The 22,153-nt window shown below is 26.9% G+C and overlaps 1 protein-coding gene across 1 annotated transcript; it reads left to right on the plus strand.

The window, feature by feature from the left end:
- The first annotated feature begins 1,464 nt into the window (after positions 1-1,464).
- On the plus strand, positions 1,465-7,433 carry LOC129317473 (alpha-galactosidase-like). Its single transcript, XM_054961794.1, has 8 exons — positions 1,465-1,492; positions 1,897-1,958; positions 3,636-3,799; positions 3,931-4,028; positions 5,197-5,255; positions 5,387-5,521; positions 5,840-5,891; positions 7,222-7,433. Exons 1-8 carry the CDS (start codon positions 1,465-1,467, stop codon positions 7,431-7,433), a joined length of 810 nt encoding a protein of 269 aa, XP_054817769.1.
- The last annotated feature ends 14,720 nt before the right edge of the window (positions 7,434-22,153 follow it).

Below are 22,153 nucleotides of genomic sequence, written 5' to 3' on the forward strand. Positions count from 1 at the left end.
TCAGCCAATTGAACCGATCAGTTTGGTCTAGTTTTTCATAACACTGAATATAATTGTCATTTCTTTATAAGCATGAAGGTGGGGCAAATTATTCTTCTATTAAAGATTGGAATATTATATGATGATTTTACATTTTAAATGCTGAATTTTACATTCTTTGCTTTATCAGGCATTATTTGATGTTTTTGTCAAGTTAACTGAAATTCCCTTAATGTTGGATTATATGTAAATAATTAATGCTTTTGACATTTGAAGATTAATTAATTAATAATGAATTTCTTAAACGTGAAGTATGATATATCAACGCCCTGAAGTCTTCGATCTTTTGCTTAGGAAATCCTTTCAACACATGTTGCATTTCATTAACAACATAATAGATTTATCTGCAACCAAAAAAAAAAAAAAATCAAATTCTAGAGTGATTCATTGTCAAAAATCAAGAATGTTATTTATTTTATTTATTTGATCAGAAAGAATGGCATTTACGTATCACTCAAAAATCAATGGTTTAATTTTAAGTACATTTGAGACTTTGGCATATACTCCTTTAATCATATTTATAAGTTGTGTCTAACATTTTTCATTGAAACTAAATGAACCATAAAACTCATTAACCTTGTGTAAAAATTTTATAAGTTTTAAACTTTTCCTTATTAAATATACATTCCTTACTAATATACTTTCTTTCACCAACACTTAATTGAGGGTAAAAAGAAAAAAACTATGATAAAAATTTAATGATGTGACTTAATAGGACTTAAAATTTTTTTCTTTCTATACCTTATAAATAAGATTGGAGGATCCATATTGTAGTTAAAAAAAAAATATTATTCCTTCTAATTCTATTTATAAGTTGCTTCTAGCATGTTTCACTAGAATTAAGAAAATCCTTAACTCTTATTAACTTTATGTTAAAATTTAATAAATTTTCACCTCTACCCCTCTAATAAGGACAAAATATTATTTTTAATAATTTTTTCTAGAATTTAGTAAGGGCAAAAAGGTGAATATGAACATAAAAAATAGTAAAGTGTCATATAAATAGGATCAAAATTAATATTCTTTCTTTGCCCTATAAATAGAACCAAAGGAATAATCATAAAGTTTTTTATATGAATTAATAAATATAGATCATATTCTTCCTTGCATGCACATAAAAAAGGATTAATTTTGACCTCAAAATGTGAGGATAAAAAAAAAAAAAAACAAATATTATACGAGACACATTACTTTTCTTAATATTAGTTATAGAGAGGTTAATTAATTTACTTCAGCTAATTATTATTGTTGAAATTAATTAATTAGTTTTTTTATTAGGGAAGAACATACAGGGATAATCGTGGGCGTAATTGGTACGCGAGAGGCATAGCATTGAGGAGTAAACCTTGTAGCTATGCTCCTGAATTCTTGGCCATTGATACAACCTTGCCAGCTGCTAAACTCTTCTTGACTTCTCTCTACACTATGTATGAATCATGGGGTGTTGATTTTGGTACGTCCCTAATTACATTCATTTTTAACCGTTATTAGTTAATAAAAAGATTACAGTAAAGAACCAAATTTTTTTTTGAAGTCATTGTCAAATTTTTTTTTGGAGTCATTGTCAATAATTGAGTCATTTTCTAATTTTTTAATCAATAATGGTCAAAGTTAACTTTTGTTAACAATAAAGATGACATGGTATTGTTTTTAAAAGTTAAAAGATAAATATTGAAAAAAAAAATTAGGACCTAGATGCTCCTAGACTGGTATAATTTAATTAACCAAGAATATTTAATATGGAAATACATGTCTGCAAATGAGACCACGATGCATGATTATTATTTTTTTAGTGTCAACTATCATAATGTAATTAACACGGATTTTGTTACCCCGTTATTTTTTTTCTTTTGGTAGTGAAACTTGACTGCGTGTTTGGAGATCATTACAATGTGGATGAAATAACTGCTGTATCAGAGGTATCTACTAGAGTCATCTCTCCCCCACCCCCACTTTTTTTGAAGAATGGCAATGAGGGCCTCTTAGGGGGGGGGGGGGAATACAGTGAGGTCCTGTATAACTAAAAGTTCATGCATATACAATAATATAAGTACGGATTGATGAATCTTTAGTTATATGTACATGAACTTTTAGATGTATCGAAACCTCACTCCTTTCTTCCCCTTCTTTTGGGGCCACCACAGCTGCCATTCCCATTTTTCTTTTTTTTTGGGAAAAAATATCAATGAAGGACTGCTCGAGCAAATTTATATCAGTCAAGCATAACTTGATGTCAAAACCGAATTATACTTGTTAATTCGGGTTGGTTTTTTTTATCAACAAGTATCTTTTTTGTGTTTTAATAACAACTCATTCTAAATTGATAATAGTTCATTCAAATTTATTTTTTATTTGAATTTTAATAACAACTGACCCTTGACTAATACAAATTCTCCAGAGGTCCTTCATTGCTATTTTTCCTTTTTTCCCATATGTTTTAATTATATTAGACGCGTTTTCTTCTGCATTACGATTTTTAAGTTTCATTGTTGATGGTTTATGAATATATTGTAGCTTGGTATAGTATAAGATGCTCCCTCCAGTCCTATTTATAAGACATGTTTTAAAAATAATTTTTAGTCCAAAATATAAGACGCCTCATAAGAATTAAACCACTTTTTTATTTCCTGATTTCACCCCTTCTTGATTACCATCAAGATATGTAATATATTTGTATTATTATTTAAAGTCAATGGTAAAAAAAAAAGTATATATATCACTTTTTTGTGATATCTAGAAAAAATATAACTTTTCTTAATATATGTGAAATTATTGAAAATGTTTTATAATAAGAACTAAAGGGAATATGTATACTTCCTCATGTCCATACGATGTATAAGGACGCACTAAAAACTTTACCTAGACTAGTGCTTGGCTAATCAAAGAAAATAGGAAGAAAAAAAATGAGAGGAAAGAAATTGAAAAGATTGAAGAGAAAAAGGAGAAAAGAGAAAAAATGAAGGAATATGATTTTCTCTTTTTATATTTGATCAACAAACAGAAAACAAGAAGGAAAAAATTGTTAATTTCATATGAACAATGGTAACTTTATTATTTATAGAAAATATTTAAATATAATAAAATTTAAAATTTTAATATATTATTTATATAATTTTCATTATATATTACTAATGGGATAAAAAATTTCCACAAAAACTAATGAAATAGATATATATTTATTACAAATTATTTTATCTATTTTAAAATTTTATTTATAAAATTATTGAATAAACAATAATATAAAAATTTTAAACTACAATCATATGTCTATAATGATGAAAATATAGGAGGGTGGGAAGTGACATTTTGGATAAATTTAGAAGTAAAGTTTTCTCGCCAAAATCTTCCTATATCTAGGTAAAATAAGATAAATTTTTTTAAAAAATAAAATAAAATAAGATAAAAGTATTTCTCTAATTGCATAGACGAAGTTATTTTCATGTTAGGGACTTGAGATTTGGTAGCAATATATGAATTTTATATGATTTTAGGGCAATTAGAATTATTGTGTGATGAGACTTGACTTTGATTCTCAAAAACAAATTAAAAACTCTTTGGTAAACTAATAACTATGTGATCTGACGTGGCATTGCTAGATTATAAATGGGTCTCCTAGACCAATAGTCCTTTCGGTGTCACCTGGAGCAACTACAACGACAGAAATGGGTACTGATGTCTCTTTAATGGTTAACATGTATCGAGTAACTCCCAATAACAAGGATCAATGGGGAATCTTGAAAAATCAATTTGATATAGCAAGGTGATTAATTTGATATATTAACATAACAACTTTTTTTTTGTGTTGAAGAATTTTTTATTTCTTAATTATTTTGTCATCAAGTTCATGTGATTTAATTCAACTGATCAATCAAATTAATTTCTTTCTTTCAGGGATTTCGCTGCTGTTGGATTAATAGGACTAGAAGGCTTGTTGGGTAATACATGGCCTGATTTGGATGTTTTACCATTTGGGTGGCTAGCAGTTCCAGGTTGCATGTTACTTCTTTCTGTATATTTTTTCCTCGTAGAATTACATGTCATAGAAATTCGATAGGATTTTGGTCCACTTGCTAACAAGTTATCCAAATGGGAATGGATATAGGTCAATATGAAAAGTCACACATCAAATGAAGCTAAACTTAGTAATTAGAAAAAACTAATCATTTAGTCCCTATAATTTTGATCCAATTGCAATTCAATTTCTGAACTTTGACTTGTCGTAACTCAGTTTTTATAGTTTTAACTCATTATAACTCAATTCTTGAACTTTGTCTCTTACAATTTATTCTTTATAGTTTCAATAACTTAAACATTGGTCCCTATATTTTTTTTAAAAAAATAAAATTATAAAAATTAAAAATAATTTAAAATTTTAATATAGGGACTAAATTATAAGAGACAAAGTTTAGGAACTGACTTACAATCGAGTTCAAACTATAAGAACTGAATTATAACAAGTCAAAGTTTAATGATTGAGTTATAATTAGATCAAAATTATAGAGACCAAATAATTAATTTTTTCAAATAACTAATATATAATGAAGAAAAATGACTCAAATTTAAAGGTAAAATATGGTATCTTCCGGTGATCACTCCCCCAATTCTGAATACAATAAAATTTTCTTTTTAACAAATAATTTTTTACACAAGTTCTTGTATTTTTTTTTATTAATTCAGAGAAGGATTCCCAAGATCGACTCTGATGGTTTCCCCAGGCAAATTCTGAGAGAATATTAAATTTTTCTTGGAATTTTTCAGGAGAAATTTTCTCTTGGAATTTTTAGAGGAATTTCATGTAATATTATTTTCATGATGTTTTTTCCAATTTTTTCTTGTCAATAAAAACATTCTCATAACTTTTTCCCGCTATTAGGTGGGCACTTTCTCTCTATTTTCTTTCAGAATTTTTCCCCATTTCTTATTCAAAGAGAAAGTCTAGATGAACTTTTCTGAGATAATTAAGTTCAAAGAAAAAAATTTTGAAGAATTATTTTCGAGAGAAAATTATTGTTTTTTTTTTGTTAGTGTTTCTTGGTTCAATATGCTGATGAATTAGTTTAGACTTACCATGTGACTAGGCCACATAAACACTCCATAAAAATGACATAATTATATTTTATCAATATAATAACTTTCTTTGTTTTTTTTTAAGTGTAGATTCCAAGGATGGTGCACAAAGGAGATCTAATCTTACAGCGACAGAGGAAAGAACAGAGGTAATTGATGTCGTTCAAAATTTTAATGCACAAATTAAATAATTAATGAATTAGATGATTATTTAACTTGATTGGATATATTATGAATGTATGATTGAATAACATATTCTTATGATTAATTACTTTCACAGATGACTCTGTGGAGTATGGCAAAATCTCCACTAATGATTGGTGGAGACCTGACGAAGCTTGATTTCAGGACATTTCTTCTTCTCACAAATCCTACACTTCTAGAGATTAACTCTCACAGCTCAAACAATATGGAGGCATGTGAATTCTCAACTCTCTCTCTCTCTCTCTGTGTGTGTGTTTTTTTCTTTTATATATAATTATTTAATTGGGTCATATTTGATTATTGCCGGGCCTAAGGTTAGCAACATGTTGCTTTAATTTGAGCGACAAGCACATATGAAATACTCTCTCTCTGATTCCTATTATGAGGCATCTCTAATTATCTTACCAGAATTAAGGATAAGTGATTGAGTTATTAACTTTGTTTAAAAATAAAATAAAATAATCTAATTTTGGAGAAGATAATATTATTTAGTTTTCTTTTCTTTTCTTTTCTTTTTCTTGGGTGACAGTATCATAGTGATGCTGCCGGAGTTCGCAGTTGGATTGCAACAGGAAGAAATGGTATGATTCTAGCTTTATATTCAAATTTTGACTATCTCAAGATCAAAGAATAAATTATGCGAACATCTATTAGATCAATCTATTTGTCTATATATTATAGTTATAAATTCATATATGATCTCCAATTCTTTAGTTGAACATTTTGAATTTTACATTTGATTTATACCATATATATTTTATGCATATGTATATACTCCCTCTATTTGAAAATATACGGCATTTTTTGAGGAGTTGAATGTTAAAAAATATAAGGCATTTTTAGTTTTTTGAGGCGCAATCATTGCCTTTTTTTCAAAAGCACCCCTATTGATTAATGACTTTATATTTATTGTAGAGTGTTTAATAGAGGTGAATATGGAAAGATAGAGTTGGTTTGAAAGTAGATAACTATTTTATTGGGGGTGAAATTTGGTTAAAAATACCTTATATTTTTAAACAGAGGGAGTATATTAGATGAATTGGGGAATATGTGTGTGTGTGGGTTAATATACAATTTAAACTTTGAACTAAAAATTAATGGTGATTTTAATCCTAAACTCGTATTTAGTATATTACAAACTCTAAATAATTAAACTTGGGGCAATTTGATCTCATGGTTAAATTAAAACAAACGTCATTACCTTAAAAAAAAATGAGGCTTGACGTGCAATTTTCCTCAAATTCCACTCTCCCTCTCTCTCCTACCTTTCTCTGAGGAAAGTTGTGCATTAGGCCCCATTAACAAAAAAATAATGATGTTTGTTTTGATTTGAAGGTAGGGGCAAAATTGCCCCATTTAATTATTTAAAATTTAGAATGTATCAATATGAGTTTAGGGTTCAGATTACTTTTGAACCTATAGTTTAGAGTTCAAATAGCATATTAAACCTATATATAAGGCAAAGGTCAAGACTATCTTGTCTATCAAAACACATGGAAGTTACTGCAATGATCCCCCTTTTATGCTAATATCTTTGGCGATTTTTACTTATAGTACTTCCTCTATTTTTAAATATAAGAGAAAAATAATCAACTCACATAATTTAATAAAGTTTGTTAAGTATAATAATTATGTCTGAAATTAAAAACTTTAGAATAAATTAGCCTTGTAATTAATGAAACAAATTTATCTCATGAAACTAAACTTTAATTTTTTTGAGTGACAATTCAAAAAAAAAAAGTGATAAATGCTTCTTGAAATTTATAACTTTGCTTATAGGAAAAAAATAGAATGAAACACATGATAGTTTTTCTCATAATAAAAAACATGTCATGTCTCATTATCAACCAAAGTTACAATGTTGGTCTTCTTAACTAATCATACTATGTATTTTGAATGTTGTTGACACAGGAGAGATCTACGTGGCATTATTCAACTTAAAAGACGGGCCCATCGATATAAATTTGAACGTGTCTTATATTGGCACTGTGATTCCTGAGAAGCATTTCAGCAATTGCAATGGCAGTGATTTGTGGAATTCAAGGAACACAATAGTAAATGGAGGGTCCAAAGCACGTTTGGGAGGACATTCATGTGCACTGTTTGTTCTCAGTTGTAGCTAATAATAACATTATTAAGTAATGTTGTGAGCTTCTTGATGTTAAAATTAATAATAAGTTAACAGTAATAATTTTAAGAGAGCCCTTGCTAGGCAGATAAATTTGTTATTGACAATAATTATGGGGAAATTAATATATGCCTAATATTTTATTCTTCCAAAATGTTTTTTTGAATAGATGAGTATAATAAAAACAAATAAAGATGCTCTCTTTCTCTGTATATAGAATGACTGGTCGTTGTTAATTTTTTTTTAAAAGAAAGTGGGTTTACTGATATATTTTAACATTTATCAGAAACAAAATAGTAATTAGCTTTGATTAAGATTGTTAATTGTTTAAAGTAAGCTTATGGATAGTTTAGAACATTAAAGACAAAATGAAAACAAAAGCAAAGAAAGAGGTTAAGGGTGTGTTTGGATTTCAATTGGCAAAAATTGATTATAGAAAAAGGGCAAGACTTATATACTTACCCTTATATACTTAATATACTTTTAAGCAATCAAGTCAAGACATGTGAATTTTAATATGTTAATAATATTAATAACAATAATTTATTATAGAAGAAATAATTTATAATATATGTACATGTCTTGATTTAATTATATAATGTTATGTATACAAGTTTTTCCCATAGAAAAGGGTAAGACTTATATTTTTTTTATTATTGAAGATATTTGGATAATTTTTTAGAATCAATTATAAATGCTCTTGGAGAAAAAATGTTCAAATTCTGAGAATTGATTCTCAAATGAAGAAAAAATAGTCTGCCACCGAAATAAGTGGTTTGGGTAATACCAAAGCCAACTCTTCTGACAAGACCTAGGACTTCTGGAACATTTAATACTCTGCTAAGGATATCTTCATGGCCAAATTGTTGTGCTTCTCTGACCTTGTGATAAATTTTGCTATCATATAAAATATTAGATTTAGTTTCCCATATAAAATATTAGATTTAAACAAGAATTAAATACTAATACTTATACAAGTCTACCAAACTTGCCTCACACTTTCATCTTCAATTTCACCTTTTAAATTTAGTCATCCTTCAACCCACACTTTATGTTTTGTAAGTTGTTCACAATTTAAATTGTCTTTTTTTATCTATATGTTAAAATAATTAACTGAATTCATAAATAACTCAAACATACATAATAGATGCATGTAATAAGTATTGAATATAATGTATGTACTTTATCTTGTTCAATGAATGCGTATCCTTTCCATCTCCTTCTGAAGCGATATTTTTGGCTTTCTGCTAATTGACGGTATTGCTCACTTTTCAACTGTTAAAATGAAAATTGAATTCATGTTAATTTTATATAAGCAAAACTATATTTAATTGGCCAAATCTAACATTAATTACCTTAAATTCTTCTATTGTGTGCACTAGAACAAATTCATCTTAATCTTCTTGAGATATGATCCCATCATAAAGTTTCGGTAGGTGTTCAATGATATTTTTACTATTATCTATTAAATACCACTTGTAAATATTTGCATGAAATTTCCTATGAAGAACCCTGACTTTTTTGAGGATATATGTTTTATGAGTCTTATCAAGTTCAAAATAAGATTAAAAAAAAAGATTGAAAATAATTTAGATCACTAAATGTGTAGGAAAAAATAATTAAAAAAGATAAAATTTTAATGACTTCTTTTTTTACCTCAACTTGTTCTCATATAAATCTCTTGTATTCGTTCGAAACTTTTCTCCAATCAGTAAATGTAATAAGCATATGGTCTCAAGCTAAAGCTTTGATATAACTAACTAATTTTTTTCTATTTGGTTTTATTTGTTGATCCTTGATATTCCAACCAACTTATAGCTTTATTGCCATGCTTCTATTTTTGATTAATTTGGCCATCACAATTCTACCACGATGAACATCTTGAATCATTTTTTCCTTTACTGCTTGAGGATCATCGTCATTTGAACTAGTGTGAGGTTCATCATTGCCGTGAGAACTCATTGTCTTTCAATTTAAAATCGACACTTTAGCACACGCATAATGAGAAAAAAACAAGGTAAATTAATTTGAAAGAAGTAAAAATGAAAAATAAAATTACTTTTTGTTTTTCCTTTGTTTGATTTAGACTTGACAGGTCAACCCATATCCTATGTGTATGATCATCTCTCATGTGCAAGTGCTCATCTTCAATTAAATCATTATCAAAAGATTGAATTGTCCTATAGAATGAATCATCTTCAATATTCAATCTTCATTACCATGAGCTTCATCATCATCGTCATGTTTTTTGTTTGATAAAAGTACAATAGACCAATTCTTTTTCGCAAGATTAGGAATGAAAAACACTTATTGAGCTTGCAAAGCTAAAATAAAAGGGCCATCTCTATATTCAACCTTAGAGAGATCCACTTGAATAAATCCAAAATTATCAATTTAGAATCCACTATAATTGTTAACCCATCTACATCAAAAGAATGGCACCCAAAACATAGAGTAATCTAACTTCCATATACATTCAATGACACTAAAGTATGACATTTTTGCATAGACAGGGTTGGTGTCTTTTGAGCTGGATACATGTTGACCACCAACAATAAGCGTTACTTTGCTATTTTGCATTGTGCTTTGATCATCTTATTCTTCGATATAGAAGGTATAACCATTGATTACGTAACCAGTGTAAGATAAAACTTGTAAACTTGGTCCTTTAGCCAGCCATCTTAATTTTTCAGAAACATTATCAGGATTTTTCTCCAAATCCTCAAGAATGTGATTTCTAAACCACTTTACAAATTGTCGATTGTGTTCTTTTGTCACAAAATTCTCATTTCTAATGCCAAACATGTCTCTGAGAATATCCCTATGTTCTTCCATAAACAGCTTAACTTCTTCAGTGTTGTGTGGGACATACAGATGAGCTTGTTCACATTCGGCTGCTAAGATGCTAACAACTTTATTTCCAATTATTCCTTTCCCTGATCTTCATCCATCATAACAAGACTTTGGAATCCCTATAGCATTAACGTTGGATAGATAATTTCTACACAATTCAACTTCTTCTTCGACTATGTACCATTCAACAATACACTCCTTGAGTCGATATCTATTCTTTACATAGCCTTTTAATATTTTCATGTAACGCTCAATCGGGTATGTCCATCTTAAATATGCTAGCTTGTACATTTAAACTTCTTTGACTAAGTAAACAATCAAATGAACCATGATATTAAAAAATGAAGGCGGAAAATACATTTCAAGTTCATATAGGGTCAAAACAATTTGCCTTTGTATGGCTGAAAAATTTATAGAGTCAACCACTTTATTACAAATCATCTTGAAAAATAAGCATAAATTAGTGATGGTGCATTGCATTTTTTTTGGCAAAATAGATCTAATACCAATTTGTAAGAAATTTTGGATGAGCACATAAGAATCATGAGATTTAAGCTCTCGTAACTTCAAGTCTTTAATTGATACAAGATTCTTTACATTTGAAGAGAATCCCTCTGGCACTTTAACATTATGGAGGAATTCAACAAAACATTTTTTCTTTTTGTTTGATAGAATGTAAGCTGCTGGTGGTAGATACGTGCAATTTCCTTTCTCCACTGGAGCCAAATCCTCCTTTATTCTTATAGAAACAAAATCCAACCTTGATTTGACACTATCTTTGCTTTTTCCTGGCAACTGGAGTAATGTCCTAATCACACTATCACAAATATTTTTTCAATATGCATCATATCAAGAAAATGTCTTATATGTAAGGACTTTCAATATGGTAGATAAAAAAAGATTGATTTTTTCTTTCACCTACTTGTTACAACATTTCTCGTAAAGGGTTTACCAAAATCATTGTCAAGATCTTTAACCTTTTCAAACACATTCATACCTATCATCAAACTAGGCAATTTCTCTTCTTCAGATTCACCATCAAAAGGTTTTCTCCACTTTCTCCAATGATGTGTCAAAGGCAAGAATCTATGGTGTCCCATGTAAACATTTTTTCTACAATGATCCAACCATATTGAATGAGTGTCGTTTTCACATATAGGACACGCACCATACCCTTAATACTATATCTTGACAAATTCTCATAAGCAAGGAAATCATTAATTGTGCCAAACAATATGGCTTTCAAATTAAAACTTTCTTTTTTTATACCTATCATAAACCTTCACGCTGGTGTCTCACATTAATTTTAAATTCTCTATTAAAGGGGCAAATATATATCTATATCATTTTTTGGTTGTTTAGGCCTAGAAATTAACACAAAAAACATCATAAACTTACGTTTTAGCATAACTATGGAGGTAGGTTATAAATTATTAATATCACCGGCCATATGTTGTAAGTACTGCTCTGAACATTATGTGGGTTGATTCCATCAATTGATAATGCATGACGAAGATTCCTTTCTTCCTCCCCAAAATCAAGGTACTCAAAATTAATTTTTTCCACTGAGGGGAATCTATAGGATGCCTAAGCTTACCATCTTTGATCCTTTCATTCTCATGCCATGTCAACAGGTTGGTGATTTCTATATTTCCATACATGTACCTAAATCTCAATATAATAGGAAAATACCATAGTACCTTTGCAGGACTTGATTTCTTTCCATATTGTGTTGCTTCACATTTAAGGCAGTTCTCTAATGAAGCATACTCATTACGAAATAAGATGCAATTGGTAAGACATGCATGTATTTTCTCGTAGCCTAAACCAATTGAACAGAGCATTTGTTTAGCCTTATATGTCTTGGTGGGAAGTTCATTATTAGTGGGAAACATATCTGTCAAAGCATCAATCAATGAAGTGAAACTCTTATCAGTCCATCCACATGTAGCTTTTAAATTGTACAATATCAGAACTGCTAATAATCTGGTGTATTTAGTACAACCAGGATACAATGGTTTCTCTGAATCACCAATTAATCTTTCAAACATTTTAAGACAATCATAAAGATCATCCTCTATTACATTTAGCATTTTATCAAAACAATTAGTCTCATACGCATTGCTGTTAACATCATCACATGCATCTTGTTTCTCAAAAGACCTAATAGTATGACCCTATTCACTAGACAGATCATTCCTCTCCCTATGCCTTATCCAGCGTGTATAACTTTGATCAATTCCATGATATATTAAATGATCTAACAACTCAATTGGAGTAATTTTCTTTCCATAGCAACAAGTTAAGCAAGGACACAAAATTTTGTTTGGATCTTTTGTATGTTGAACTGCAAAAGTAATAAACTTTTTCACACCATCCCTATATTCTCTTGACAATCAATTAGCAAATATTCACTTTCGGTCTATACTCACTACCCATTATAGAAAAGTGTTAGGTATGACTTGTTGGCATATTGTGTCCTGCATGCATAGTCTACTAATAATTTTTTTAAATTTATTATTTGTATTTTAAATAAAATCAATAACATAACAATTTAAAAATAAAAGTTTGACAAATTATATATTAATTCAATAATTTAAAAAATTTTAGCAGCATAACAGCTTAAAAATGAAAATTTTCGGGTATTAAACCCTCTATTCAACACTTGTAAATACCTAAAATAATTAATTTAATATATTCTAACTAATAACCAAATTAATAATCAATAGAAAATAAACCAGTAAATGCAAATAATTTTAACCCATAACTAACTAAAATATAAATTAAATATTTTTTCTCTATTTACTGTAAAAATTGATTTTTTTTCTCTTTATCATTTAGGGGAAAATTGAAAATTTTAGGGTAACAAACATGATACTTTAAAATTTGTCTTAAATTAACCCATAGCCAATGATATAAGTAAAACAAAAAATTTAAAAAAATGCAAAGCGTACCAGGGAAGCTGGAGAAACTATGAAGCTCAATATGTCATTGTTAAGGAAACATTGTTAGGACCATACACAGGCTAAAGATCACAAGGTAAAAATAGGGAACAAAGCTGATCAAATATAAGTTGAAGTGAGGGACCACAATTTTAAAATTTTTAAAAGTTAAAATTATGGAGACTTGGGATTATATTTTAAAGTTGGGCGTTAATGGTGGGGACATTTAGGAGAAGGCAAAAGAAAATATTTGTGGGAAACAAGAGTTACCAATGAGCTGTTGAGCTGGAAGAAAGGAACCACAGGTTAAGAGCTTGAATGAACTGAGAGCTTCAAAAAGAGAAAACACGAGCTATTAGAAGACCATGAGCGAGCTGAGAGTGAGTTTGGATAAACACCACCAACACGAGCTGGAAGAGGACTACAAGCTGGGAAAGCTGAAGGCAATGTGAAGGAGTTGGGAGTTGGGCGAGCTGGAGCAGTGATGCAGTGAAGGAAAAAGAAGACAGACACAAAAAAGAAACTTAAGTGCATGAGTGAGCTGGTCAAATATTTTTAAAATAATAAGACAAAGGTGGCCATTTTTTAGAACCAATAGCCACCTCTATCAATGTCCCCATTTCATATCCCCAAGATGCTGACACACGGATGCAAGTGCATGTTAATACTGTTCACACGCGGACTGCTTTGTACACACAATATATATATTATTTCAATTTTTTGTTAGAAAGGTGGCATTTAAACATCACCTCTCTCCTTAAAAATAAAAAATTATATCCAATATTTATTAATAATAATAAATAAATAGTAATAATAAGTTAATAAAAAGAGAGGTGGTGTTTGAAAAGCCCACAAATGCCACCTCTCCTTAAATATAATTTCTATTATTAAATAATAACAGATATATGTATATTATAAAAGTATTAAAAATAAATGAATTCTTAAATAAAGTTTGTTATGAAAACTAAAAGTAAATTAATAAATAATATATAACTATAAATTATCATAATCATTAATTATAATATATTATAGACTAAAACCAAATATGTTGTAAAAAATTAAAATAATTAAATGTAATATATTAAAATAAATATTTTAATATATTATTTCTATTAATAATTACACATATTAATTAATATTATTATTAAACGAAATACTATATCATCCTAAAAATAATAATTAAATACATAATTAATATTTAATGTATTATTTTTTTAATATATGAGGTAGAGATGTGGCATTTATAGGTCGTATAAAAGCTACCTCTCTACTTAAAAATAAGAAAAATTTATATATAATATTTATTAATAATAAATAATAATAATTATTATTATTTAATGAAAAATAGAGGTGGCATGTGAAAGGCTATCAAATGCCACCTCTCTCGTTAAATATAAATTTATTATAATTTAATAAAATAGGTATCTAAATCATTATATATATAAAAGTAAGGTTAAAGACTACGAAAAGGCCATGTGTCCATTTTTAGGTTTGCTGTAATTCTGTATTTCAGGATGCTTTTCCTACAATTATGTGCTTTGGAGTTAGGTTTAGGGCTAGGCTCCCTATGAGTTATTGTTTTCTTAATGTATATAAAATATATTATTTAGGTTTGGAGTTAGGTGTGACAAATTATTATTTTTTATATGTATTAAAAAATAAATCATTTCATTATACATATAAAAGTAGGGTTAAAGGTTGGGAGAGAATATCACGTATCCTTTTTTAGGTTTTCCATAATTCTGTGCTTCAGAATGCCTTTCCTATAATTTTGTGCTCCAGAGTTAGATTTAAGGTTAGGCTTGAGATGATTTATTATTTTTAATGTATATAAAATATATTATTTAGGTTTAAAGTTAGGTGTGGGATGAATTATTATTTTTTAGATGTATTAAAAAATAAATTTTATATATTTCAAATCCAAATCTGGTCATATTTAAATTCAAATTACTATTTATATATTTAAAATTTATAAAAAAAATATGTGTTTACAATTTTCAGTTTGTCCTTGTGATTTTCAAAAATTTTGAAGCACCTTAAATATTTACTAAAAATTAAGGTTTATATGATCAATCATATAATAAATTTGAATAAAAAATTATTGATATACCTTGGGTGATTTCCAAAATTTCAATCATATAATAAAGTGTATATATATCTATTTGAAATTTGAATATATAGGTTTTAGTTATGGAATAAAATATTATTAAATACTAAAATTAAAATTACTCAAAATAATTACTTATGCTAAATATGATTCAAATATATGAAGAAATAGTAACTATAATTTCAAAGCTTGATTTTTTTTTTGAATTTTGAATTTAAAATTACTCACAATAATTATTTATGATAACCAATGATTATATTAGATTAGCAATTTAAATTCAAATTTCCTCTAACGAAAATATTATATCAATTATAAATAAGTGTGTTTGGCTACAATTTCATTCCATACTTCCAGCTTCAACTAATTCATGTATTATTCATGCTCTTTTTTATAGGGTAATTAAATTTTTGTGACTTATGAAACTATCTATTTGTTGATTAGTTATTTCTCATTGTTGTAAACTTTTCTTAGCTTCTCCAATTTTTCAAGTAAATTGTTCGACATATCGCACCTATCCACAAGCATCTAACTCCAACATCCACACGCTATTTGGTATCTGTAAAGCTGATGTCATTACAATTGTTGATTACGCAACATTTTCCCTTGCCTATCAATTTCAATCTCAATCCTATTGTAACTTTTCTTTGGTAACTATCTCCAATTGGCATACATAAAAGGAGCCTAAAGATGAATTTGCTAAACAGCTGAATAATCTAACTCTGTCTTTAAATTTCATTATGGTTGGCATCAAATCTTAGTTGGCTCAAATTTTGTATTTTTCCTGGTTATCTATTTTTTTTGGAATAATGTCTAAGCTTATTGAGATATTGTAGTTCACACGATGGCAATAATATTCCATTGCAATATAAGTTTGCGTCTCAATCCCAACAAGCTCATAGATAGCTACTAATTTTCTATCACCAAAACATGTTATGGTTAGATGACAATTAACTTTTGGATTGAGAATCACCCAAAATTAACTCTACTTGAAGGACAAAGAAGGCTCCATTAAGTAAGGATGTTCATGTAATTAGCTAAGTGTCATAAGGAGCAAGGAGAAAGTGAAAAGCATATGAAACAGTACATAATCATTTTGAAAGAAACTTAGACCATTTGCTATAATAAGAAGGGTAAGAATGTTAATAGTTTTATTGTATGTTGAAGTCATCACTTGAGAGGTAGAAGGCCAAGCCATTGGATTAGTGTTGTCATTTGTATAACAAATGAAGCTAATTCCAGTCATATCTAATGACTAATTTGAAGGCAAAATAGGTAACAGACACCTAACCTCCTCTTGCGTATTAATTGAAACATCCACATTGTTGAATGACAGTATTTTTAGTTGTTTATGAGATGAGGCAAGGGTGAAATTCAAGCCAAAGTAACTTTTCAATGTTCTGAGTCTCTTCTTTGCAATTTTCTACTTCAGAAAACAGTTTGTTTATTAATTTTTGGATTAGTTCAAGATAATATTTTAAATATTAATATATATATATATATATATAAATTAATAGAGTAGCTAAAAGATACATAGTTTCTAATTTTAAATTTTAAAAGATATGTAAATAATGTAAATAAAATTTTCTATTTAAATGGCAATATTTTTAATTAGATGAAATGAGGCAGGGTTAGATTTGATACTCTTCCTCAATTTTCTTTTTTAGGGTGCCTTTTTAGTGATTGATTTTAAATTGGATTGAGGATTATGTGATTAATTAAAAGAAACTACCCTAGGTAATTTGTTTTGATTTTATTGTAATTACCTAAAATAATAATAATATCATCCTCTATCAATCTAAAATATTATTTTACATAACTATAGTTGACTAAAATGTTACAAATATTAATATTAAGATTCAGATCTAAATATATTAGGGAATCAATTTAGATTTTCGTTAAGATTTTGAATTTTTTTATTTCTATAATATGATTATGTGGTTTCAACGTTAATAATATGCTATTTTTAAATTTAATTATTTTTTTGAAAAATATTTAAATAGTATAATCTAATATGTAGGGTTGATTTTGATTTAATTATTATATAATATAATAATTTTTAATTTTTGAAAATTATGTTTCTAATTATCTTCAAAAAAATAATTGTATTATATAATTATTATTAATGTTGGATTTAAGATTAGTAAAATATTTAGATTTAAAATTAAATATGTAGACGAGATAAGTTAATGGTGCAAAACATTATCACAGTCATGTATCATTGGTAAAATGATTTTGCCAAATTAATCATATCTTCTAAAAGTATTTAAAATTTAGACAAAACTGTAACTTGAGTAAGCTATTTTTTTTATAAGATAATTTGAGTGGGATATGTTAATAATCATATCGGTCGACATATTCAGTTATTTTAGATTTTCAACATAATGTACTTAATAATAAAAAGACTTTAGGTTTAAATTTTAAGCTAGAGAAGTTAATAAATAATGATTAGATAAAATTGTTAATTTTAATTCAAACTTTTTTTGTATAAATATTATCCTAATTATGATTAAATGGTATATTACCTTCTATTTTCATAAACTTGTGAGGAGAGAGATTTGTTAATAAAATTTTAATAGTCAATAAATAAGATATGTGATATATATGTTATCCTAAATAAAATAGTCAATAAAAAATCATTATAAATAAAATATTTAAAATTAAGTATTCTTATATTAAATCTAATTCCATGCATTTCATTTTTAAAGTATGTTGAAAAAAATGATATTTTTAAATCTACTATGTTAAAACTAATTGCACAAATTCATATAAGAATTAAGAATTAGAGTAGCATTTGAAATTTCCTACTTAAATATATAGGTCTACATAAAAGAAAACAACTTGTGACAATTTACAATATATAAAAAATTAGAACAATAATAATTTATCCAATTGCATTTATAACCTCCTGTGTTATCCAGAAGCAAAACTAATTTAAAGGAAAATCACTGTATGTTTTTTACCCTAATATTAAATAACTGAATAGGGATTATTTTTAGAAAAAATTGCGTTAAAGTCTTACATAAGAAAAATAAGGTTTATTAACAACTGAACTAAGGCCATGACAACACAACAGCCTTAGCTTAATTATTAATGGATCTTATGATAATTAATTTTATTGTGTAAGACTTGGATGCAATTTTTTCTTATTTTTATTACTTTCATGAATGGACGAGACTAAATATGGGGTTTTTTTTATGGTTTAAAGTCAAAAAGAAAAATCATTTAAAAATTGACTATGGGGGTTGATAAAATACAATATGAATTATATTATGTAGTAAAGAGAGAGATAAAACAAATAGGTAAAAATCATCCATCACCATACAATAGTTAGACTTGTAAGTAGGTAATTACACTCATGATAATACAATAAGTTTTCAATTTTACTTGTACTCATTATATTTTTTTTAAAATCTTCTAGAGTTTGTCTTCAAATCAACATAGAAGAAAGAGGTACAACTATAAATACATATGTTTTTAGGTGTCAAAACAAGAATTTAACGACAATGATTCTAATCATATAGTATATCAATTAAATAATATTATTTATATTATATGTTTAAATAGTTTTTTTTATATTAGCTAATCAAACAATATGTTCATTGATTTAATGGTAATTTTTTTAATTGATAATTTTATTTACTTAGTAAATATTTTGATCTAAATTCAAATATTGATCCGAGATAAGTTAACAATGAAAAAAATAGCCAATTAAATATGCAAAAAATTCTCAAGTTGTGTATCTTTGGAAAAATAATTTTTCCAAAATTAATCATATCTTTTAGAAGTATTTGAAATTTTGAAATACGATAATTTGAGTAAGATAAGTTAATAATATCAATCAATATATTCAACCATTTTGAATGGTCAACATAAGGTAATTAATAAAAACAGGCTTTAATTTTAAATTCTAATTTTTAGCACAATAACTTAAAGGAAAAGCGACAATAAAATCATTTTGAATTATATAAATAACATTTTAGTCCTTCAAAATGTCATAATTTTCTTGAAGTTTTTAAGAACTTTTCTGTTATTAAGAAATTAATGTAAATAATCAAATTACCCTTAATTCAGATATTAATTGTCGTTCACAAATTTTTTTCAAGATTCATAAATTTTCTTCTTAAAATCGCGCAAGAATTCAACAACATTAGGCAAGTTTGAATTAAGAAAAATTTGGTCATTTATATTAATTTCTTAATTCTTAATGATAGAAAAGTCCCTCAAGATTTCAAGGGAATCATGGCATTTTGAGGGATCAAAATGTCATTTATATAATTCAAAGGTATTTTATTATCTTTTTCTAACTTAAAATTTTAATATTTAGTTATTTGATATTATTGATTTATTATAATTCAAAGTGTCCTCTCGCATAGATATTATACCAATTATAAATAAATGGTATGGGTCTATCTATTTCATTTCACACTTTTAGCTTTGATTAATATTTATAACATTAACGAGCCTATTTTGCTTATGCACCTTGGCCGGTGCTTTTACTATTTGCATTTATCCATTCTTCTTTTTATAAGCCTTTAGTTATATATTGGGATGTAATGTTTCACATGTATTATTAGAGGTTGGCAATATGGGTGGTGGCACTATTTAAGGGTCAATAGCTCAAAAACATGTTCAAAACTAAACAAGTGGTGGTGATTTTTCCACAAATGTGAAAATGTGGGTGATCATGCAACTAACCACTCAATTGAGGTGAAGAATTTGTATAGCATGGCATTTGCTTTGGATAGCAGTGATGATAAAGTTATATCGAATATAGTGAAACACGTGAAGATGAAAGAATGAAAGAATAAACATGCATGATGTGGAGTTTGTTTATGTTGTGTTTCAATTGAATGTCTTCTTAAATTCATCTATCAATGCTCTTCATGATATATTTTTTTTGACTATTTTCAAGTGTGTGACCAAAGGACATGATAGGGTTAAAGCTGTGTTTTGTATTTATTTATGTGAACTAACTATTTGGATAATCCATGATGATAAACATATATCTTAGATTTCCTTAACAATGTCTATAATTCTTTATATTTTAAAGATAAGGCTATCATAGCCCCTACTTTGGTTGTGATTGAAGACATAAATAAGTACATGCTGTCCTTGCTCCCTAAAGAGAAAATTGTATACTTGGGTTTCATATAATGTTGTGAAAGATGATTGGGATATGAATTTACTTAATGACTTGCAGTCTATAAATTTTTTAAATTCAATTACAATGACAAGCCTCCCAAATCATGAAATAAGGCTAAATGTAAGTGTCTTAATTATTTTAATGCAAAATAGTGATAAGTTTATGAGGTTATACAAATATACATGTCTTTTATAGTTACGAATTGAAAAATATGTTATTGAGGCCTAAGAATGTCTAGGCCAACTATAGGAATAGAAGTAGTATACCATGTTTTGCTATGTGTCCATCTGATTTTAGGTTACTATTTACTATGAGGAAGTAATTTTTCATTATGTTAGCCTTTGCAATGATCATTAATAAAAGCCAGGGCTAGAGTCTGTGTTATGTCAATTTGTACCACCTTATCCTTTTCATCCATGACCAGTTATACTTTGCTATTTCTTGTGTTTAAAGAAGGGAGGGTTTAAAATATTAGTTCTTGATGAGGGTGATTGATCCATGGATAGAATTTCTAATGTTGTTTATATGAAAATTTTTGATAATTTGATAGTTAACCTGTTTCTCATCATATCCATTCACACTATATGCATTTAATTTTTACCATCCATTTTCTTAACACTAACATGCATATTAATATTAAAGACAATAATTATACAACCTTACTATATATACAATGATATAAAGAAAGTGTCTATTACAAGTTATTTTTTGAAAAAAATTTCTACAAAATTAAACACTTATTTATAAAAGTTGTAGTACAAAATTCGTGCATTACACGAGTATTAACTATTTATATTAGTTAAGAAATGTAAACTACTAATAAAATTATTATGTTTTTTATTTGATAATAATTATTCAACAAAAATAATAAATATGAGTACAAATAATAATTTATAATTATAAATATTTAGTTAATAAAGATATTTGTATATTATAGAAGTATAAAAAATGAATTTTAAAATAGTTTGGTAGGAAAACTAAAACTAAATTAATAAATAAGCACTATAGGCTAAAACCAAATATGTAGTAAAAAATAAAAATAATTAAAATTAATAAATAAAATAAATTTTTAATATAGTTATTTCTATTAATAATTACATATATTACTTAATAATAATAAAAAAAAATACTACATATTACTTAAAATAAATAATTAATTTATTTAATTAATATAAATATATTATTTTAATAAATGAGAAAGAGAGGTGGCCTTTGTAGGTAGAAAAACGCTACCTTTCTCTTCAAAAATAAAAACGTTATATATATATTTATTAACAATTAATAAATAAAAAATAATAATTAGTTAATAAAAAGAGAGGTGGCATTTGAAAGGCTAAAAAACGCCACCTCTCTCTTTAAATGTAAAAAAATATTTAAATAATTTATATTATTCTATAATAATTTATTTATGTTATATGTATATTATTAAAATGTTAAAAATAAATAATTATTAAATAAGGTTTGGTAAAAAACCAAAATTTAAGTAACAATAAGTACTATTTAAACTCATTGATTACTGAGTAAAATATTATATAACCATATATCTGAAAAAAGTTTTAGATATTTCAACAAATAAGAAGGGATAAATATAAAATATTTAGTTGATAATAAATATATGCATATTATAAAAGTATTAAAAAATAAATTTTTAAATAAAGTTTGGTACGAAA

The sequence above is a fragment of the Prosopis cineraria genome, unplaced genomic scaffold (genome assembly GCF_029017545.1).
Source record: "Prosopis cineraria cultivar Desert tree isolate PC_DT_omini unplaced genomic scaffold, ASM2901754v1 PC8, whole genome shotgun sequence".
Taxonomy (NCBI): Eukaryota; Viridiplantae; Streptophyta; class Magnoliopsida; order Fabales; family Fabaceae; genus Prosopis; species Prosopis cineraria.

Bases quoted from the DNA above. Each gene is read 5' to 3' on its own strand.
- LOC129317473 (XM_054961794.1), top strand. From the start codon at position 1,465: ATGTATGAATCATGGGGTGTTGATTTTG. The intron at 1,493-1,896 runs GTACGTCCCTAA...TTCTTTTGGTAG, and splicing joins ATCATGGGGTGTTGATTTTG to TGAAACTTGACTGCGTGTTT. The intron at 5,256-5,386 runs GTAATTGATGTC...TTACTTTCACAG, and splicing joins CGACAGAGGAAAGAACAGAG to ATGACTCTGTGGAGTATGGC.